The sequence below is a fragment of the Anoplophora glabripennis genome, unplaced genomic scaffold (genome assembly GCF_000390285.2).
Source record: "Anoplophora glabripennis isolate ALB-LARVAE unplaced genomic scaffold, Agla_2.0 scaffold610, whole genome shotgun sequence".
Classification (NCBI taxonomy): Eukaryota; Metazoa; Arthropoda; class Insecta; order Coleoptera; family Cerambycidae; genus Anoplophora; species Anoplophora glabripennis.
In genome coordinates, this window is record NW_019416689.1 from 224,954 (window position 1) to 248,502 (window position 23,549).

The 23,549-nt window shown below is 33.3% G+C and overlaps 3 protein-coding genes across 3 annotated transcripts; 2 read left to right on the plus strand and 1 right to left on the minus strand.

Annotated features, from left to right (window-relative positions):
* The first annotated feature begins 76 nt into the window (after positions 1 to 76).
* On the plus strand, positions 77 to 949 carry LOC108914154 (alpha-soluble NSF attachment protein-like). The gene has a single exon (XM_018719882.1). It carries the CDS (start codon positions 77 to 79, stop codon positions 947 to 949), a length of 873 nt encoding a protein of 290 aa, XP_018575398.1.
* A 4,293-nt stretch (positions 950 to 5,242) lies between these two features.
* Positions 5,243 to 9,056, minus strand: LOC108914156 (probable elongator complex protein 3). Its single transcript, XM_018719885.1, has 7 exons — positions 8,851 to 9,056; positions 8,497 to 8,741; positions 7,965 to 8,442; positions 6,508 to 6,677; positions 6,236 to 6,453; positions 5,803 to 6,033; positions 5,243 to 5,752 (listed from the first exon to the last, which is right to left on the minus strand). The coding sequence occupies exons 1-7, from the start codon at positions 8,867 to 8,869 to the stop codon at positions 5,311 to 5,313; spliced, it is 1,803 nt and encodes a 600-aa protein (XP_018575401.1). The 5' UTR covers positions 8,870 to 9,056; the 3' UTR covers positions 5,243 to 5,310.
* Positions 9,057 to 9,223: 167 nt separating this feature from the next.
* Positions 9,224 to 18,552, plus strand: LOC108914165 (phosphorylated CTD-interacting factor 1). Its single transcript, XM_018719898.1, has 6 exons — positions 9,224 to 10,067; positions 11,129 to 11,448; positions 11,522 to 11,806; positions 13,984 to 14,273; positions 14,325 to 14,594; positions 15,402 to 18,552. Exons 1-6 carry the CDS (start codon positions 9,413 to 9,415, stop codon positions 15,613 to 15,615), a joined length of 2,034 nt encoding a protein of 677 aa, XP_018575414.1. The 5' UTR covers positions 9,224 to 9,412; the 3' UTR covers positions 15,616 to 18,552.
* The last annotated feature ends 4,997 nt before the right edge of the window (positions 18,553 to 23,549 follow it).

A 23,549-nucleotide genomic window follows, 5' to 3' on the forward strand; every position in this document is an offset into this window, starting at 1 on the left:
TTAAATTGTGACAAATATTTGACATTTATCCAAATTGGCACCATTAGCTTTTGTTAATGAAAAATTTTGTAACAATATGACTCATATTGAATTAAAAGCCCAGCAACTTCGCCAAGAAGCTGAGAAGAAGATGAATTCCAGAGGATTTTTCAAAACTTTATTTTCAAAGAACTTTAATCGAATAGAAGAATCCATCGAGTATTACACCAGAGCCGGAAATCTGTTTAAAATGGCTAAAAACTGGACACAGGCAGGGTTTGCCTTCTCGGACGCTGCAGACCTGAACTTTCGTAATGATAACTATGTAGAGGCTGCTACAAATTATATTGACGCTGCAAATTGTTTCAAGAGATGTAATTCGAGTAAAGCTATAGAATATTATTTGAAAGCTATTGCTATATACTGCGATAAAGGTAAGTTTGTGATGGCTGCCAAATACAATCAAATTATTGCGGAGCTACTAGAAGACGAATATGATGTTGATGAAGCCATTTCGTACTACGAAAAGGCGGCAGACTTATACAAACAGGAGTGCAATTTTTCCTCCGCCAATAAATGCTTGGAGAAAATTGCCGAGTACGCTGCTCTGTCCGCAGACTACCACAAAGCTATAAACATTTTTCAAGAAATAGCTTGCTTTGATCTGGCAAGTTCTATATTAAAGTACTGTGCTAAACATTACCTGTTTCGAGCTGCAATTTGTCTGCTATGTTCAGAAGCTGAGATCAAGCAAAAACTGCAAACTTATGTTAATATGCACCCAGCATTCGAGGATTCAAGAGAATATCAACTCATTATATGCCTCTTGGAGTGCATGGAACATGGAGATCCTGAGGGATTTGCAAATGCTGTTAAAACATATGACTCCATTACCAAGTTGAGCCAATGGCATATCACCATGTTACTTCGTATAAAAAATCAAATAATGGACTATCCAGACTTGAGATAAATGTTTAATAAATGTCCTTAATTTCCTTGGAGTTATGTTACATTTATTTGTAAATTTTTAAAATTATTGTTTATAGAATTGTATACAGGCATGAAGTAGCTTAAATGAGGGTAAAGTTTCATAATTAGGGAACTGACATTATGCCTCTAAAAAATCAAGGCTAACATTGGTTTTCAAAATATTTGAAAAAAAACGAAATTTTGGAAATCCGTTTTTGGTTCATTTCAACCTTGTTTGAGGTGACATTGAAAAACGAAGAACACTTTCTCATGACCACTTTTTCCCCTCTATCGAATGGCATAACCAATTTTTGTATGTAACGTTTCGTCTCTCCAAGACCATCATCAACTTCATTTTTTTAAATACTACCCTAGAAATTTTATTACATATTTTGCAAGCCTTCATGACCAAATTCAGACATTTCGTCTTAAAAAATTCCACTTCAATATATTCGTTCCAAATTTATCTAATTTTTTTTTAGATTTCTATGTTTATTGAATTATCGTACACTGAAAGTTCGTTAGACCTTGTGAAATCCACCTAGTTATTTAAACTATTACCATCACACGTTACAATAAAACAGTGGAGTTTTAATCTCCATCACCTGGTCATAAATAATTCGATAAGTTGTTGCGTCAAAATTAAAACATTATTTCAATTTTAATTTCATTATGACAAATTAATTCTTAAAAATGCATATGAACAACCAAAACTCCAAATGAATATTATACTTAAAAAATTACAGTAAATGTTCAAAAACTTTTCCGTTTTGGCAAATGTTGAAAATGAAAATAGGCATAATATGATCGAAATTTATTATACCTGTAACCGCAACTGTGAAAGAGCATGCCAGATCTATGTGTATGCATATCCTGAAAAAAATTAGATCGAAATTTGTTTCAATTTTGAGCACTCGAGAAACCTAGAAATAACTATGAGCACGGGATTAAAACTAATAATGTTTTACTGTAATGTGATGTAATCGTTAGACCCTGTGGATTTCACAGGGTCTAACGACACTTAGAGTGTACGATAATTCAATAAACATAGAAATCTAAAAAAAAAATAGTGGAACGAATACATTGAAGATGAATTTTTCGAGACAAAACGTCTGAATCTGGTTCGGGCTGAGGATGCTGCCAGTATTGGGGGTTGTGCAGGCTTGCAAAAAATGTAATAAAATTTTTAGGGTCATATTTAAGAAAATGAAGTTACGTATAAAAATTGATTATGCCATTCGATAGAGGGGAAAAAGTTACCATGAGAAAGTGTTCTTCTTTTTTCAATATCACCTCAAACAAGGCTGATATGAAACAAAAACGGATTTCCAAAATTTCAGTTTTTCTCAAATATTTCGAAAATTAATCATGTTAGCCTTGATTTTTTGGAGGCATAATGTCAATCCCCTGATTATGCAACTTTGCTCCCATTTGAGCTACTTCGTATCTCTTACCGTTTCTGAGATCCCTGTAGTGAGAAGCGAATTTGTAACAGCCTGTTTAGTGTCTTACAAATGGTTGAAAAAAATGAGTATCCTAATATCCTAAATGGCCTAATTCTTTATATTCAGGGTGTTAAATTTTTTGAGAGCACAAAAGCACGATCTCCACAGATATTTGACATAAAATAATGCAGAGATATAAGAAAACGTCATTACTCATTACTAAGTAACCCAGAATTTCAACGTCATAGAATTTTGGAAATTCAACACAATTTTATTTAAAAAATTTATTTGATTTGCAATTATTGTACATATTTTAAAGAAAAAATATCTCCTGCATTTTATTTGTAAAACAAGTCATTTTCGAGTTACTGTTTATTTTTAGCCTAAAGTAAATGCCACATAATAGAATATATAGAAAATAATTCAAAAACCATTGTGGGGATTTTTTCTTGAAGATACTATTTTAAATAATAAGCATTCATTTAAAGTCCGAAAAAGTCATTGATGTAGAAATTTACCTCTTGCTAATAATTTTTTTAAATTTTTAATATTGTTATTAGATAATTGCATATAAACTCAATAAATGTTTGTTTTGTTTTTCTAATATTTTTCAAAAGCTTTAACATGCTGTACATTAAAAATTAAATTGTTTAGAATATAAGTTTATGGGGACTTTATTTTCCAAAATTGAACAAAAATTCCATCATTTAATTTTTGTAACCATTACTGAGACGCCATGATAATTCATTCATATACAAGGTATCCGCAAATTTCACTGACAACGTTTGATTGCATATTCACGACAATAAATAAATACGATCTACGAAAAAAAGTTAAATAAAAACTTTTTGGTTTTTGAGTTACAGGCCTTCAAAGTTGTCAAGAAATAAAAAAATTTAATTAATAACTTCATAATCCTTTTACCGATCGCGTTAAAATTTGACACATTTATTTGGACTATTATGGCGTATTATGTCTTAAAGCTTTAGTCAAATTGATATACTGGGTGATAGTTTTATCCGGTTACCTCTCCCTTTTAGTGATCACAACTTTTACAGTGTCGTATTTTTTAAATCGGGCAGCAACATTGAGAAGGTCGTTTTACTTAAAAACAAAATTGTCTAGAAAATTTCCTACAGAAAGCCATTCTTGAGAAAAATTGCATTATTTGCAGGTCTGTATGTTTCGGTTTGCGTAGCAGTGTCACAGATTTAAAACTTTAAATTCAGTAGAAGATGAAAACAAGATGTTGATTGCTGTGACTATCAGGTAATGTCATTATTGTCGTGTTTCTTTAGGATTCTCATCACTCCACACATGCAAATTATGAAGTATCCGCAGTGTATGAAGACAATTAAATGTTTGTAAAACTAATGTTCACAAAACTTTAAAAAAGCAACTTCTTCGACCATTTCATTAGCTCCTGCTCACGAACTTGAAAATTTAAATCCCAACGCACGTTTACAATTTTGCCGTTGATTGGTAAATGGCTTCGCAGAAGATAATAATTTGCTTCAAAAATTATTTTGTACCGACGAATCTTGTTTTACAAGGGCCGTCCATTGTAAATTTTCATAATTTTTTCATAAAAAGTTTTTATTTAACTTTTTTTTCATAGATCGTATTTATTTATCATCATGAATGAAGTCAAACGTTGTCAGTGAAATTTGCGGACATCCTGTATGTAGCATTCATATTATCATCAACAAAGTTTCTAGAAACAAATGGGCTCTCAGCACATTTTTGCTTCTTTAAAATCATTCAGACCTTCAAAAAAATTTATTTAATTTTTTTTTTTTTTTTCAATAAAACTTGTATGTTTCAGAGCAATCGAAAAAGAACAGACTTATTTGACAAGTGACAAGGGTGACTGATAATAACTAAAACAGTTTTTTTGACAATTTTTTTTGTTGGTATGGTATATGTATGAACATATTTTATGAAACCTCACTTCATTTTAAATAAAGAAAGGTTGACTTATTGCATATCCGTAAGATAAATCATTCCACAGAAAAATTTATTTCAATTCTCTTCTTCGGTTGGCAATTACAGGCAACTAAATTATTTGGGAGCATTTTAATCTAATTAAAGTTAATCTTTTTGATGAATTTGAAGTTTCATTAAATATTTTTTACGAATTAGACTAACTTACCTTTAATCAAAGTTCAACATCGAAAGAGATATAGCTTAAGAGCAGGGTTAATATAGTCACGAATTAAATTCAATGAAGGCAAGATCACTATATATCTAATTTTCAGAAAAAATATATTTTCTTATCGATTTAAAAGATGCTTTGATGTTTCTAGAATAAATGGGAAAGTTTTATGCCTGGAGAATTTTTTTTTTCTTTAAAATTCTAAGCTTTTCTAGGCTTGTCAGGCTGCTCTGAAATGACTACCTATGGCACATAGATACAGCCTAATGGGCTACTGTTTCATTTCTAACTTTTCTAATACTAACAGATGTCATTAGGAGTTCAATGTGTTCAATTAGAAGCATTTTCAAACAATCTTTTTTTGTCAAAAATTGAAATGCTCGACAATCACATAAAAATTAATGTTTTCAAAATCCCCTACATATTTCGCCTATTATACTCATGTAGATTAAGATTTTTTTTGTTTCTTCATATTCAAATTTCCTTCAAAAAAAAAAAAAATACTCGTTAAATCAGCCTATCAGAATAATACTTGCATTTTATAATTTGCAATTGTATGAACCCAACTTTAAGATGTAGTTTCACGAAACATTTATACTACCATACATATTCTGCTTAGTAAGTATTAGGTACGACCCTTAGTTTGCAAACACTCTGTATAAACAACTGAGCAATTTATGTGATTAATATTTTTATTCAAACAAATTAAATTAAATATTGTTGCAACATAAACTCAAGTTACATATAAATTAGTCGCATATATTAAGAGACATTGTGCTGTGCGGCATAATTTTTGTCAAATTCCTCCAACCATTTCTCATCCTCATCATCCGTTATAATCAGAGGATTTGCGTTTTCACTGAGATGTAGACGATCTCCATCAACTAATTCAAGTGAGCTCTTGTATTCCCCAGACTTTAAACTTTTTACCATGTAAGGGCCTTCTAACTCGTATCCCAATTTCCTGTAGTAATTTCTCGTCCCCACACCAGAAATCACGACGATTTTCACAGATTCATGCTCTTTGATGGCAATTTGCTCTGCCCAATTCATGAGCAACGCTCCAAAACCCTGATGCTGAAATTTGGTGTCATCTCGCCCACTTACAGGCACCACGCTTCCATAGACGTGTAATTCACGAACTACGGAGCAACCTCCTAATAATTCTGGGCGGTACGTTGTTTTCTCTGAACATTTCCTTAATCTGAAAACCATCAAATTACTAAACGTGACAATTATAGGGGTCTGCTTTACCTCAATAACCCCACAAGAATATCTTGTTCAGGGTCTTCGTAACTTAAAAAAGTTTCCCATCCACCATTAGCATAATAATCCCTTCTTATAGGTTCCACATCATTTGGACGAACTTTTTCGTGTATTTCTGTTATACCAACTTCTCTAGTTCTCACATCCCTACATTTTAAACCCAAATCCTTCATTCTGCTGAGTGCTAATTCCCTAAGGTTTCCATGCTCTACACCAGAACTAGAAATAACATCATTTTTTATATCTTTATATGTTAAAGCTAATATTCGTTTTGTTCGCGGTACCAATCCCGGACTAGTTCAGGATGAGTTTAAGCTTTGTTTAAATATGATCATTCGAAATTGGGACTAAGCTTGTGCTTGTGCCGAACATGTACAGGATCCCTACCGCAAACAAAGCTATTATCATAATTTTCATTTACCTGACCAGGGGCATAGGAATATCCCTTTGAACTCTATACACTCTAGTCCATGGAGGAACTAAGGCTAAAATTTTAGCAATTAAATCGACGAGAACAGAAGGCGGGTAACTCTTGTAACGTCCAGTCTTCCATAATTCATATAGACCGGTTCCTCTAATAACTAAAGTGGGGTAAATTTTTAAACCATCAGCTCTAAAAGCTGGATTTTCGAAGAATTCCTATAATAGGTCAAACATTTATAACATAAAATAAAATTATTATAATATAGTTACAATAAATTGCTCAATATCCCTTTCTAGATCAACATTGGGTAAATCTGGCATCATATGGGCAACGACTTTAAATCCAGCATCTTTTGCTAAATTAAATGTGTCACAAACGGCTTTAACAGTATGTCCTCTATTAGTGTCCAAAGCTACATCTTCATACACAGATTGAACACCTTAAAAAATATATAGGTAATACCGATCACAAGAAAATTGAGTATAACAGTTTGTCTAAATTCAACATTTTTATTGTTATCAGTCACTTTATTGAATATTGAATATTAAAATTTGAAGTTAGCGACCTCTAGCAAAGGCTCAAAAACTAATAACACTGACGCGTTTAAAACTCCACAAAACCTTATATGTACCATATCAAATTTTATTGCATTAGATTGTTTTGTGGGAAAAGATATGGAGAAAATTTGATTGAAAAAAATTATTTTAGACGACCTGTACCTCAAAAACAAAAGATGATAGGCCCATAATCCGTAGGAAAATACAGTGAAAATTGGTTATAATGGCATTGCTTTATACGACCTATTGGATATAACGACTGAATTTGGAGGTCCCGATAAAATTCTATAGAAATATCATATTAAAAATATCGTTTACTTCAATACCGTTTACAACATCTCGGATTTACCATAGAATCTATCGGTTATAGCGACCAATGGTGAAATACGGCATTAAAACTTAAAACCAATACACCGCTCTTTGCCTGCCCTGCCGGCATCCACGCTTTTGACACCAGTTAGTACGTTTAGGACAAATTATGACTTATCTACACATACAGTTATATTATATGTATTAATTACCACTTTCTATCACAATGTCGAAGAGAACAGTGTTTAATAAAGAAAAATCACAAATAATATGGAGACTAGAAAACGGAAAAACTAAGCAAGCATAACAAAAAAAAGTGACGAGTCACACTAAGATTTCAATAATTTAGAAGAATAGGAATAAAATAAAGTCTATTCAAAAACAATTCACTAAAAATGAAGCAAGCGAGATCTGAACATAAATCAATACATATACATACTTGAAGATTTATATTGTAACTTTCTCATTTTTTCAATAAAAATTTTAAATAATATATATAATTGCTTATTACGTCTATTGGTTATAACAACCGTAAACAAACGGTCCCTTGAAGGTCGTTATAACCGATTTTCACTGTATATTCTTATTTTCCTGATATTTCATCAGCGTTTGAATTTACTCTACTACTCTACTCTATAGTACTCTTTTCCAAAACATCATGTATACAGAGAAACGAAACAAAAATATTCATGTAAAAGAGACAGAAGACTTTTATGTTTTTTCAATGCCACTTCTAGTAGCAATAAAAAAGTTGTTGTTCAGTATTTCAACATTGTTAATTTTCTTTGCAGCTTAATTGGAGCTTAATTTAAACAAAACATATTTCTGTGAACTATATTTTTTTATACTCTAAAACTTACCTATTTCGAGTCTGGTACAACCATACTTCAGCATATCAGACAAATGCCTTTCTAAACAATAATCTGGCCTCGTTTCTATAGTAATACCAATGCATTTTGTATTAGATCTCTCGGAATATTTTACAGCTTCTTCAACAGAACTACTTTTATGGCCTGACAGCGCATCATGAAGATTCCTAATAAAATAATCACGGTAATCCTCTGGTAAGCTCATAAAAGTTCCCCCCATAACAATAAATTCGACTTTATCAACGGAATGTCCTAATTGTTTTAGTTGCTCCAATCGATGTCTCGTTTGCAGATAAGGATCATAACGAGCCCTTATTGCCCTCATTGAAGTAGGTTCATAACCGGTGTAACTCTGAGTGGAATATTCGAAATCAGAATCTGGACCTCCTGGACAGTATACACAAATATTTCCAGTCATATTTATATGCGGACATCTATGTGGTTTGCACATTACTGCTACTACTGCAATCTACAAAAAAAAGCATATTTTATAACATGGTTCAAAATATCTGTTACAACTTACACCACTGGCGGTTCTAATAGGTTTCGCCATTAGTTTTGGTACTAGAAGTTTCTTATAATCTATTGGCACTGCTGCGATAATATCTACCAATCGAGGTGTTGTCTCAATACCATATTTTGAGGCAATTTTATGTTTCAAAGCATTTAAGTTGACATCTTTCTTATTTTGTTGTGCTTTAATTAGCTCCTGGACAACTTCTGCCACTGTAATAACTTTTCTTTCCTCGAGCGTGAGATGATCAAATTCTAAAAAAGGCAAATTCCGCATTTACATTTTAATAAAAAAACATTGAATAATAATTTTTTTAATGTATCACAATTTTACACACAATATAAAAAATGAGCCCCAACTCACCATTCCTCTTTCGAACCATGATGGTGCTTATAATGTATGATTACAACACAGCTGATAAGTTAAAAAAGTTATTAGTTGTACAGTTTATACGACGAATATATTTCATAAATACTTTCTGATAATTTCTAAAGTAAAGGCTCGTTCATTTACAACATAAAATACATATTTTATGATAAAGTAAGGTTAGAATGTATCACATCACCAAATGTCAGTTGTCACATTTTTGTGAAGTTTCCTGTAATTCTAAATAGGTAATTGATAATTCAAACATTCTTTTAAGGGTCGCCACCGTCGTACTTCATTCACGATGCGCAATTCTCGATTGTTTTTAGCATTTTTCTCAGTTAGCAAATGGCGTCCTAAGAAGCAGTGTACTAAATTTTTCTACCTAGCTCATGACTGAATGTTCTTACGTGTTATAAAACTTAAAATTTTTGTATGAAATGTACTATCCAAGGTATGTTTTTTCAAACTAAATCTAATCCACAACAGATCAGATGTTAACTACCGTTTGATTTGTATTAAATCATTAAACAACACAGATTTATAACAAAAACAAAGAATGAACGAAGAAATAGACGTTAAAGTAACTCCAGAGGAAAGGCCTTTGTGGCCTCCTCTTGAACATAGTGCAGTTCAGATACCTCCTCAACATATGCCAATTCCTTCTCCTCAAGGAGCACCTCTAAGCCACGGCGTAGAGTATGAGCTTCCCTTTGAATTACAGCAACAAGGGTGGAAAAAATTTTGGTCCAAGAGAGAAAACCGCCCTTATTTTTGGAATAAATTGACTGGAGAAAGTTTATGGGAAATGCCTATGGTTAAACCGCAGCCACATTTTGATCCTATAACCGATCCGCTTGGCATTTGTGCTCCACCTCCCCCTGCACCTGTTATTCCTGTTGTTCATATGCCTAATACCTCTGTTCCCGTTCCCGTAGCCAAACGAAGAGCTTCTGAAGAAATAGGCGGACCACAAGTTAAAAAGTTCGTGTTAGCGGGACCCTGGGACTTAGATGTTCCGACGAATGTGATTATACTTGAACGAGCTCCATGTTCATATATGCATTCTCATCCGGAAGTCGAAGCTTATCGATGTAGTTTGCTTGCCAAACTGAGACAGTGCTATCAGGAATTATGTCATTCTAGAGAATCAATCGATGCACCTAAGGACTCCTTTAATAGGTGGCTTATGGAAAGGAAAGTTATCGATACAGGTTAGACGAACTTTTTATATTATACAAGTATTACTGAGATTGCCAGATGTCCATTTTCAGCAGAAATATGACTTTTAGACCAAATCTCTGTCCCCCAGCTGAGATTAAATTTTTCGACTGAATTGAAAAATGCAAAAAGACGTCTTACACCTTGCAAAGACAGTAATTGCTTATTAAATTGTAATACATATTATTAGAGAGGTAAAAGTAAGGGCTGACGCCCACAAATTTTGACGTTTGTAGACTATCAGGGTACAGGGGGCGTTGCGATCAATGCCCTCAGATCTGATGAATTAAGCGTTTATTATTATTTATTCCATGTATCACCCTACTGTAAAAGTTCAAGTAACAAATTGCCTGTCGATGGCAGACTTTTTTAGATCTGACGATGTTGACCACGCTATTCCTGGCTGCGTTTACCAAAACCGGGCAATGTTAACAATGATACAGATTCTCTAGTCCTGTATATCTAACGATTATAAAACCTTCCTTGCTAAACTATTGGGAAATTTAAAAAATCTTATTTTTTTTCAAGGTTTTAAATTTAATTAAATTGTTACTGAAAAAATTACGAGATAAAATGTATACATAACTTCAATAGTTTTTCAATTGCAAGTTAAAAATTTACTTTTTTTGTATAGAAATTTGTCAAATGTGAATTTATATATTCTTGGTAACGATAACTTTCATTCTTGACTTAACCATTAGAAAATAGTCGGACTATAGAGAAGCAACAGAAATACAGAAAAGTCTAAATAATTTGAATCTAGAGGAATATTTAGAACTACCTAGAATTTGGATATATATTTAAAAATCAGGCACTGAAATTCAATTCAAATCAAGGGACTTAATTTCCAGTTTCACATATTCTACTGAAAAAGGGAGAGATATGTCTCTCAAGACAAAATAAAAGTCTAAACGAACAACATCAACGGCAATCAGCCCAGAAATTGTCCAGCCATTGAAAGCTGCCATGGACACCTATAAAACAAATAGTATATTGTTTAATAATTACTGGTCTACTTGTTTAATGCATTTTATTAGAAATTATCTGTTTATAGGCTATGACCCTCTTTTACCAAGCAACTGTTATCCTGAAGTCTCATTATCGATGTACAAGGAAATAATGAATGATATACCTATAAAATTAGTTAGACCAAAATTTACTGGAGATGCCAGGAAACAGTTATCAAGATATGCAGAGGCAGCTAAAAAGATTATGGAATCTCGAAACGCAGAGGCTGAAAGTAGGAAAGTTGTAAAATGGAACGTCGACGAGACATTCCAGTGGTTGAGGAAAACTGTAGGGGCGACATATGACGACTTTCAAGATAGGCTGGCCCATCTGAAACAGCAGTGTCAGCCCCATCTTACGGAAACCGTAAGCAAACGTTTTATCGCATTTAACAGATGATAAGACAGGGCCATCACTTTTATGTTTTTACGATTTTTAGGTAAAAGCATCTGTTGAAGGAATCTGTTTAAAAATATATAATCTGTCAGTAGAATATGCAAAGAAGGTAAAAGAGAAATCCAACGCTATATTAAAAGAACACGGAATGGAGTTACCCCCGCCAATGTCAATGCACACCACACGAAAAGTGTGGTGTTATCCCGTTCAGTTTGCCATTGGCTGTCCAAGACTGCCAGTCGTTGAATATCTGCCCGACAGGGATCAAGCTTTGCTTAGATTTCAGGGAGATACCCTTGTTATTAATAGTACACACTTGCAGAAATTGGTAAGTAACGTTGTTTATTACAGAATTGAAGTACGCTCCCCCACTAGTCTAAAAACCAAATTTGTGTGTATAGTTACAGTTGCGATTGCTTCTAATTTTGAATTTTTACTATTTCTGTAAAATGTTAATGCAATTTTGGAATAGTTCAGAGTTAATCAACAAAATCTAATTTCTGCATGTCCTAAACGTTGTCGACAATTTGTCAATTTGTGGCAGATTTATTTCCATTTTCACAAAACTTTTAATAAAGGGGGTGATTCGTTATTTAGATCATATCAGTGGCGACTCGTCAGATGACGCAAGTAACGCACCGCTTCACCTAAAATTTCCGTTTGGTTGTGCAATTTAAAATTATTTTTAATTTTATATAAATTTTATAATTTAGGTATAATTCTATATTAAAAATGTATTGTGTTTGTTTGTTTAATACGCAGAAATAAACATAATAGTTGCGCGGAGAACGCCTTCTAAAAAACATTGCCTTCGTTGAGTGCGATCATCAACCTCATACCGTACAACGTTTAGTATACGCAAGTGATGCAGATCGAATCAGTCTGAATTCCGCTTCTCTTCGAAGCATGGTTTATGGCAGTTGTCATGGCAACGAGGCTGCCAACATGGGAGAAAATTACGGCTTGGGGGAGCGAGTGATGCGGATATTGAAGCAGCATTCAGCATTGTCATCGGCATCACGGCATTGCCCATCGCCTGCCTTTAACCAGTTTATACAATACCCGTCGCCCAGTGCTCGATTGTAACTGTTCTTAGGTAATATTTGTTTTGTATAATAATTGTAGAAATGTTTCCTATTTATGATCCAGTATGTATTTTATTGGAAACGCCATTTTCCAGGTGGCAAATTGGGGACAAAAAGGAGCCGAACTAATATTTATATTTTTTATAAAATCTAAATGAAAATGCTTCTCACCAACGTCAGTTTTTCGGAAATATTGCAAATGCAACTAACAATTTTCTATGCCAGTTCTCTCAGTAGCTCCACGATCGGTGTAGTAAAAATTCAGTGAATTCCTACCTTTATTTAACTAATCTACATCAATTCAAATTATCTTTGGAATTATTTGCATATTTGCAATATTATTGGAAAAATTTAACACTGTATTTTAAAAATTAGCCAGTTTTCTTAAATTTGTCTGAAAAATCACTCCCTTTATTATCGGGAAGTTTTAAAAACCATACTGTATATACAAAATACACAACACTAGTCAAAACTGTCTTTTATTCCCACAATACTGCTACCAGAGTACAAAATTTCAGCGTTTTATTGCAGATTATTCTGATTCTATATTACTACTTTTTTTCCAACCCAAAAAATCAGTAGTATCGGTAGAAGTTGGTGGAAGAGATAACATCACAGATACTTTCGAACGTACACGTTGTCTATTGGTCTCACGCAATTTAAAAAATCCTTTTTGTCCTCAATTTTCCATCTGGAAAATTGAGGACAACGAAGGCAATGTTTTTTTAGAAGGTGTTCACGCCCAACTATTCTGTTTATATCTGCGTATTAAACAAACAAACACAATACATTTTCAATATAGAATTACACCTAAATTATAAAATTTATATAAAATTAAAAATAATTTTATATTGTACAACCAAACGGGAATTTTGTATGAAGTGGTGCATCACCTGACGAGCCGCCACTAACCTATTTATATTAATGTGGCACAGATACTTTTTATATTCATTTCGAGTTATAAATAAAGTTTTTAATGTTAACAGGGTACGATACCTAACACATGTAAAAATGCTAAGGCAAATTTAAAACTCACGCCATTGTTTTGCTCTTCGTGCTTTTGCCATATTGTTCACTGTCGTTTACATACCAACGAAACGCAATTAAAGACATGTTGAAATACAAATATTTTAGAGGCCCCAAATTTGGTAATTGTAACATGACAGATTACAGAGAATAGGTGAAGGCGCTAAATGGCAAGAGTAAAGTAAGCAATGCTGTACTACAATTCGATGTCATCTATTTCATTGGTTACTGCTAGTAAGACAAGTGTTTTATATGCCTTGATTGTCTTTTTAAATACTTTCCAGAATCTTAAAAATCCCAAAGAAAAAACTGCAGCTCTAGTTTTTTCAGTATTATAAAATAAGCAAATAAAAAAAAATTAAGATGTGTAAAAAATTAATACTCCTCATTTCAGGAACATTTATACAGGCATAGCTGCTTCGATGATAGGAAATTTGAACTTTTCATACCCAGGGTCTGGGTCATGCTGAAGAGGTACGCCACCTTCCTGGGATTAAACCCGTCATCGAATAATGCAAATTCAGACGTTCAGGACACTCAACAATCCCTTCCAGTCACGGTATTCGAATGTCTCAATCGAACTTTCGGTGTTACATTCGAATGCTTTGCCTCACCACTGAATTGCTACTTCAAACAATTTTGTTCCGCATTTGCGGATTGTGATTCATATTTTGGAAGTAGGGGGTAATGATTATGATTTAAAAAAAAAGCAAGTATATTCAATTAGGTTTTTAGGTCTTTTTTACAATTGAAAGCCGTGTCGGGTTCTTTCGAGGCCCATCCGCCTTACAGTGAGGAATTGATGGAAGCTTCCGTGAATCACATGGAACGATTGCTTGGCGACAGCCCGGAACCTCTTAGTTTTGTAGTTCTTATGCCCGATTATAGAGAACCTACACCCAGCGCACTTGAACGGCTCGAATCGAGTCAATTTAAAAGGAAACAAGTGACTATACCTGCCTTTGAACATGAATTTCGACACGGATTTCAGCACGTTTTAAATAAGTGAGTAATATTTATTTTAAAATTGTCATTTTGGTATTTACATTGCCATAATCATCTGATATACTCCAAGTCCGAGATAGTAGGTAGTGAGTCACAAATCAAACCAAAATTTTAACTAATGTTCCGATAATATGTTGACCCTGTGCTCTTTCTCTTGGAAAGTTTTATTGTTCGTAGCCAATTCAATGTTTGCTTATCATGTATAAAAATATATACAAGTGGATTGCATGTTTTGACCTCATGAAATCTCCCCTGTCCCATTTTCTGTATCAGTGCATGTCATAAGCGTACAAGTGGGACATATTTTCACAATTATTCCAATAATTAATAACAATATAGACTCCAAAGTTTGGTAAGATTTAAACATCGGTACCAGCGTTTTTAGAAGTATTTTCTACAGAATTAAATGCACCCTCTAGGAAAGAACAGCATAATATATTCGAGTCGTGACGAACGGGAGGATATGAAAAGTGGGTTGTTTTAAAAATTGTTTACATCTGTTTTGCCTTTCATTGAATCTGACACAGTGATTGTCATGGATAATAGGTCTTATCATAGTCGACTAATAGAAAAATTGTCAACATCTGCATGGAGAAAAGGAGAAATCCTGAAATTGTTGAATGGAAAATATACAGAATATAAATATACAATGTTATAAATGTTATTAATTATTAGCAATTGCACAAAAAAAAAAGAAAATCAAACACACGTAGATGAAATGACTTCTTCGATTTTAGTGGTTTTATATATTTTGTCGCCTTACCTATAAAACTTTTTTCGTAAGAGTTATGTTTCCTTGTATTTTAGATCAGAGCTAAACGTTCGATCAGTGCACGGCACGGTTATCGTTTGGCTGCAGAACAGTGCTGGCCACCAAAGGTGGGAGCCCTCCGAGGACAGGGTCCAGGCGCTCTTGGAGGCCTTCAGGCCCGGGAGGGAGAGAGAGCGTGACAGACAGGAACTACTGAGTCCGACGAGGCAAGGCAGCACATCTGACAGCAAGGATGTGCTTGTACATTAATATGTTCGGTTCATATTGAACTCGAAATATCTGACTGCGATCACTTTTTATTTATACGTTATTGTAGTAACCCTGTTGCGATCTGAGAATGAAATTGAATTTACCGCATTTACAATTTCATTTCTTTATGTATAAGGAATTCAGTCGTGGTTAAATGACAACAAAAAGACGCTTAAGAAATTAGAAATATTGTGATGCTAAATTTTTTATTTTAGTATCGGTACTAAAAAACATATCAGTTTAGTCAAAAAAAAAAAAGCGGCTTTGTAGCAAGTGTCGTGTTTCGCATGTTGTAAATTTTTGAAGGTCATTTTGTAATAATTTATTTTGATATTGTGATTCTTCTCGAATTGGTGCGAAACACATTTAAAGAAAGACACTGAAATTCAGCTTGTTTTATTGAGAATGAGAGATTCTTGAAGAAGAAAGATGGAAAGATTTGAAAAAAATCTTTGAATTCTAGTGATATTTCAAGAACTGTTCATCAATCAAATTGAAAATTTCAGCAGTTATGCATTTCAAATAAATATCATTGGTAGAGAACGCTAGTTACATCTTACTGGTGGAACAAATCTAACCTGAACATTTCGTTTTTTGACATATTGGAAATTCAAACAAAAAAATATGTAACCACTAATGTTTATTAAAATTTTTTTACTAGCTCACAGTAAAAAAAAAACAATGATTACACAACCCCACAAAAAAAAAAAATTCTGTGCATTGAACTAGACCACTATATCCTTATGTTTTCGAGGTTGCTGAGTCCAAATTCGAGATCCGTTTGACCTTGTCAGGTCATGTTAATGGTCATTTCAATGTCAAACCGAGAAAAATCCCCTATTGTGGCAACCATGATTATTATAAGCTTTTGGGGTCGCTGAGTCCGAATCCGAGGTTCGTTTGACCTTGTCAGGCCAGGTTAAAGGTCATTTCAAGGTCAAACCGAAAAAATCCCCTATGGTGGAGGCATACATGATTATTATATGTTTTTGGGGACGCTGAGTCCGAATCCGAGGTTTGTTTGACCTTGTCAGGTTGTCGTCAGTGTCTTCTGAGTTTCGTCTGCTGTTCTGGCAATGTCAGCGTCAAAGAATAAAAGTGTTTTTATTACTCATAAGGGATAAGTCCTATCTTTTCACATATTCTTTAGGTCGGTAAATAGCAGTTTGCTTACTCTATTTGCGTGCGGTAATTACACTTATCGCCGGTGAATTGACAATAAAACACGAAAAATTTAAATACGCACTCGAAAATATTATTTTTAAAAAGACATTTAAATGACAGTTATTTATGTCAATCTAAACTGAATAAAAGTCTGTGGACCCTACCGGGGCTTCGCCCCTGGACCATAAGATTGCACCGCATTCGTAGTAAAAAATAGTATGTGCAATTCGTGCGGTTGTCTACTGCCCACTTGACCGGATGAGCGCACTTAATGCACAATATACTATTTCTTTTTTTAAATAAAGTGTAATTATCGCCTTAAAAAACATGACCGTTGAAGTTTTCAGCTTAATTGATGAAACGGTTGTCGAAACATCAAAGTTTTTATTAAACCCTGGCATCGTGTGGATTGAAAAAGAGCGACATTTCGTTAAAGCATATTTGACTAAACGTAAAATATGCCATCAAATTTTAGTATAATATACAAGGAAAGTTTGAAATATGAAAATTTCCTACAAATTATTGTTGCACATACTTAACTGATCATGGTATGAAAACGTGATAATAAGGGATGTAGAATTATTTTGTAATATGCTATTGTTACCGATTTAAAGTTTATAAAAAATCTAATTTTTAACATTTAATTGTTCTAAAATAAGTAATATATTTTTAGAGATTTTTCTAATATTGTTGGAAGGAACAAAAATTGTGGATAACTAAGGACAATGATAAAAACGTACTATACCTAAATTTCCTTAATCATTATTCATTGGTTAAACTCTGTTAGAAAAAAATGAGATATGAAGAGACCCATTATATTTAATTTGTACAACATGTAAACGATCAATTAAAACTGTGCAATATTCATTTCTTTAACTTAATTTTTTCCAGTCCATAATATTTTTTTTTAGTAGTGAACATTTATTTAAAAAAAAAATCAATTATGGATATTTGTATTTTGAATTTACCAAACCATCAAGTTTGATTATGGTTCAATTTGTAATTTAAAATTTTGGGCTTGTTTACAAATATTAAAATAAAAATAATGTTAATGTGACCTTTAATGAAGTGATTAATTTAAAAAAATTGTCATCATCCCTTTTTCTGCGAAATTGTATAAAGGTAAATCGTGTTAAAGTTTTCGTCAGAAGGTGGGCAAGTTATAATAGTGTGATACTTCAATTTTCAATATGTACCCACACCTGGAAAGGCATTATCGGCTAATGGCATCGACTGGCGAAGTCTAACACATCAGGTTGGCCAACTTGGTCTATGAATGATTAGATTTACAAATACATAGCTCTTCATTTTCACTTTGAATTAGTGGTCAAATATTTTAGATTTGATGCGACCTGTAATTATAGCTAGTACAAAATACTCCGACAAATTAAAAAAATATTGTATTGTACGATAGCAAGTAAAAAATCTTGCCATAACGACAAATGTCCGCAGCACATCAGTTCGGCCAAAATGTGTCTTCCTTTGTGGGTACCTAATGCATCCTGATGAAATTGAAGACTAGTATCTTTTTTTGTTTAATTTCTTAAATACTTCGTTATTGATGGCAAAGTATAATTAAAGAATATATTGTAGCTCATTTAAAGGTAGGTAGTCACCGTGTGACAAGTAACTGAAAAATATAGTGTTCATGTTTAAAAAAAAATGTAATTAATGTTATATTGAATAGTATGCAGTTCATAATACAACATTTCACTAAATATGTTACTAATTGAAAATATTTCTAATTTTTTAAGCATTTGTTAAAGATCTTGTCTTTGCTATTATTTTTTTTAAGTAAATATTCAAAAATGATTACAATTGGATACTTGAAATTTTAATAATACTCGTAACGAAAAGTCCCTATCTGAAAATATTTAGAGTATGTGATTCATGGAAGTTTTTATGGTTCCCGTGCAGGGTTAAAAGTAAATTTTATTTTTTTATATAAATTTTTATTTATACTTTATTATATTAACCGCTGTAATTTGAAAAGTGCAAAACAATGTTTTAGAATTTAAAACACATTAGTTGACCAAAACATCACTTATTATCAAGGTACCTGAAAATTTTGTGTTAAGTATTGCCAGTTTATTTCTTTTAAAATGTATCTTATTCGGTTACTATATCGATCGATTTTATATCTCATGTATATAGGAGTTTATATGTATTATAAATATATAAATATAGATGAAATTTTATTATTGTATAAGATTTATGTATTAAAAAAATATAGTTATTTTATATTTTGCTTTGTAAAAAGCATATTTAACTAGTAACAAGATAATTTGTTGTGTAATTTTACTGCTTGTTTTATATTTTGAATAAGATAGGTTTTCTAAGGTTTTAGTATTGACAGATTAAAAATATACTGCAGTACACGAAAAAAGTATCCTTTTTGAGATTCTCCTAAATGCCTAACTTATTTCCCCAAACATTAGACGGTTGCACAAATGAAGAAATGTTTGCCGCTCGTTTTTTGGATTTAAGTAGGGCAATAATAGCATTGTTGCTAGTGCATTAGAAACAGTTTGCAATGGACCAAGGCAATTTCATTTGATTCGAATTAATGAATTTTGAACCAGATGTAAGCATTATATCGGAATGTGCATGAGTCCAACTGTTGAAAACTGTTTTGGATTGCTCTGGAAACAAAGCTCGGAGAAGCAGTATAGGCAAACATTTAAAAAAATATACCTTCAAAATAGGTAATTAAAAATAAATTAATTTCATTTCTTAAACAACCCTTTTGAATAAATAGATCTACCATGAATTTGTAATTATGCATTAGAATTTTCTACCAGGGAGACTAGACGAGGAGTACGAACTCATATGGGAAAATTGGCAAAATTTGATAATGTAATAGTATACATTACTTCTACTCTTTGCCACTAGGGTTGCTAGTGTTCCTTGTGCATTGACATTTTCATTACATATTTATTTATTTATCTAATTCAAAGTAAACACATTATTTACTTTAAAATTTTTAACACATCAAAAAAACGACACGATTAATTTTTAATTCAAACTGCCGCTTTTCATCATCTCCCCTCCACTATTTCGGGGTATGTGGGATACTAGCGCACTCTAATTTGATTTGTTTACATGCAGTTTGTACTCCTTGAGTAGTCTCCATGGTTTCTACAGTAACAGCACAGCACAAAACAAAACAATAGTGACGACCCGGCGAAGCAAGAAGAGCGCCAGAAGAAAGGGCCCTAGCCGGCGGGGCCCAGCCAGGACAAAAGGAGGTCCCACAAAGCGCCAACACCGGCCGCATTTGCGGTCGGGGTAGACGACGGNATTCTCCTAAATGCCTAACTTATTTCCCCAAACATTAGACGGTTGCACAAATGAAGAAATGTTTGCCGCTCGTTTTTTGGATTTGAGTAGGGCAATAATAGCATTGTTGCTAGTGCATTAGAAACAGTTTGCAATGGACCAAGGCAATTTCATTTGATTCGAATTAATGAATTTTGAACCAGATGTAAGCATTATATCGGAATGTGCATGAGTCCAACTGTTGAAAACTGTTTTGGATTGCTCTGGAAACAAAGCTCGGAGAAGCAGTATAGGCAAACATTTAAAAAAATATACCTTCAAAATAGGTAATTAAAAATAAATTAATTTCAATTCTTAAACAACCCTTTTGACTAAATAGATCTACCATGAATTTGTAATTATGCATTAGAATTTTCTACCAGGGAGACTATACAAGGAGTACGAACTCGTACGGGAAAAATTGACAAAATTTGATAATGTAATAGTATACATTACTTCTACTCTTTGCCACAAGGGTCGCTAGTGTTCCTTGTGCACTGACATTTTCATTACATATTTATTTATCTAATTCAAAGTAAACTACATTATTTACTTTAAAATTTTTAACATCAAAAAAACGACACGATTAATTTTTAATTCAAACTGCCGCTTTTCATTATCTCCCCTCCACTATTTCGGGGTATGTGGGATACTAGCGCACTCTAATTTGATTTGTTTACATGCAGTTCGTACTCCTTGAGTAGTCTCCATGGTTTCTACAGTAACAGCACAGCATAAAACAAAACAATAGTGACGAGCAGGCGAAGCAAGAAGAGCGCCAGAAGAAAGGGCCCTAGCCGGCGGGGCCCAGCCAGGACAAAAGGAGGTCCCACAAAGCGGATGACGGATGGGGCCCACCTACGAAGGCTGTCCAGGCCTACAGGAGATGAGGCAGGAAAAAGAGAGATAATCCCCCTCGATCCCAAATCATTGAGGCCAATTTCTAGCCATGGAATAATGGCGCGAAATGAAACAACTGTCCCTAACTATACTCCGCGGTAGAAATTATAGAGAGTGACTCAGACATAATATAAAAACACTATTACTATAACGCGTATAAAATATAAAATGATTTTTATAACAGTTCAATATTATTTATCGTTGTGCCGCTCGCTACGCACGTCGGTAAAATCTCTAATCGTCTATAGACTGAGTTACACTGAACGTCGATCTATATTCTATCTCTGTCTTTTGCACTTGGTAGGGAATAGAGAAATACTTTTTTAGTGGGTGTAAACGGACTTGATTTACCCGTCCTGAGAAACGTCATAGCATAAGCGTAGACGAGGTGTCTAATTCCGTGGCTATAATAAATTTATAAATTAAAAAAACACAACTGGGACGTTTTAAAATGCTGTAATAATTAAAATGGATCAGTGCCGGTTATAGCAAAGCGTAAAAAAATATTAGATGTTATGTTTTATTATATTTTTTCAATATTTTCTATATCTTGTTGCCTTTTACGCAGACACGCCAATGGATTTTCGTTCCCGGCACGCTTCATCCCCCTTACTAGTCCAAAAGCTAGCGATGAATTACTCTATAATTTCTACCGTGGAGTATAAGAGTGTCCATTTTTATTTCATATGATCTTATATGAAATTATATCCACGAGCGGCTCATCAAATTGGGTCTCTTACAGTCTTACCTACATGTACAGGGTGTCCGCAAATTTCACCGACAAAGTTACCGCTATCTATCTACATTACTGTGACTAAATACTGAAAGTATTTATTTATAGGATACTATCCTTTAGTTTCACCACAAATCAATAGAGATTGCTGCATGTTACAATTTGTCCTTTTTTGACCACGTTCTCATTTTATTTTTCTAATTACTTTTCTATTCTATAATTTTGAATATCTAATGTTTCTCATTCCGTTTTGTTTTAGAGTTTTGTGGTTTCTTTCACGGCGTTGAAAATTGTGTTCTGAGTTTTACTAGTACTTTCAATTCTCTGTGCGATTTTAGTGCTTTTTTTTGTTTTTGTAGTTTCAATGGAGAAATTCTAAAAACTGTCCGGTTGTACCGGTCATGTCCGGGTAGGTACTTAGCTATTACATCGGGCGGATTTTTTATCCACGTCCGGAACTGGTCTATCGACATTTTTAATGTTGGAAAACAGGACAGTATTTCGCTTCCACTGATCTTTGTTTATAATCTGTGAGTGGGGAGGGTAGTGATAGAATGGCTTAAGTTAAGCGTCGCGCTGCAACACGTTGCGGCATTGCTCCACTCAGTAGTTTGCCTTTCCCGCGTTTTATTTCAATATCAGAAAATCACGGAATTTTTCTTTTATTACTTTCTATTTCTACTTAAGTTGTATATTATTCGGTAATAATACCTTTGTCACAAACGATATTTGACCGTGATACCCAAAGCAAGTGCACGCATTTTTGTTTGTTTATTTTATGGTACTTATTACGTTGCTAACATTAGCAGTGTTTTAATTACCTGAGATCTCAGTTAATCTTACCTAATCGACCAATCAGCATTCAGAATAGCTGAGATTAGCTGGGATTTAATCTAATAAAAAATAAATAAAACACCCCTATTGTCACGTTTTAGTTGTTTTTGCAAAATATTTTATAATTAAGTATTTTTTATTTTTCCAATAATAAAATATATCAATATATCTCTTAAGTTTTTGTAAATAGTAAAATTGCACTTCATTTGTTATGTCCCATACCCGTTAGATATGTGCCCCTACGAAATTGTCATCTCATCAAATATTTTGCAAACCGTCATGGGCGTAACTATAGGAAGGCAGGGGTGTACACAGCCCACCCCAGAAGGCCCAGTGCTCACCCCAGAAAAAAAGATCCAATGTCATCTTTCTCATTTCGGTACGTGACCTTTTATTTTAGAGTCAGTGTTTAGATTTTGACATTTTACATCGGTCGCTGATTGCGTGAAATATTTTTGAGGCCTCTATAATAGAGCTTGCACCCACCCCAAGAAAAAAATCCTAACTACGCTCATGCAAACCGGGTCAATAGTAGGTACTTACATGATATTCGAAAAATATGATCAGATTTTGTCCAGATTATTTGGCAAATTTGTTCCAACATAATAAATACTGATCTGGTAACTCAGGAGTCTCAGGACATAGGTTATAGGTTATCCAAGATCTAAGACGTCACAGTAGGTACAAGAACTGCAGTAACTTTTTGCCGGTTTATACGAAATAAATATAAATTTTAACAAAAAAATTCTTTAAGTGATAAGTTTAAAACTATCTTTACAAGATCTGTCATAATTTCACAATGAATATGTCTACACTGATGAAAATCATCATCTTGTTAGTAACCTTTTATTAATATGAATTCGATATTTGGGCTGGATGCGAGTCATGGGTAATTTTATTATAGGCCTTGATTACAGGTTAAATGGTGAAAACTATTAATTTTACGTTTCGTGAAGAGTAAAAATTTTTGTATACAGGAAAACAT

Excerpts from the sequence above, each read along its gene's own strand:
- LOC108914154 (XM_018719882.1), top strand. The coding sequence starts at position 77 with ATGACTCATATTGAATTAAAAGCCCAGCAACTTCGCCAAGAAGCTGAG.
- LOC108914156 (XM_018719885.1), bottom strand. Across the intron at positions 8,443-8,496 it reads CTATTAGAACCGCCAGTGGT|ATTGCAGTAGTAGCAGTAAT; the intron begins GTAAGTTGTAAC and ends TTTTTTTTGTAG. Across the intron at positions 6,034-6,235 it reads ATTCCTATGCCCCTGGTCAG|TTCTGGTGTAGAGCATGGAA; the intron begins GTAAATGAAAAT and ends TGTTATTTCTAG.
- LOC108914165 (XM_018719898.1), top strand. The coding sequence starts at position 9,413 with ATGAACGAAGAAATAGACGTTAAAGTAACTCCAGAGGAAAGGCCTTTG. Across the intron at positions 11,449-11,521 it reads AGCCCCATCTTACGGAAACC|GTAAAAGCATCTGTTGAAGG; the intron begins GTAAGCAAACGT and ends TACGATTTTTAG. Across the intron at positions 14,595-15,401 it reads TTTCAGCACGTTTTAAATAA|ATCAGAGCTAAACGTTCGAT; the intron begins GTGAGTAATATT and ends CTTGTATTTTAG.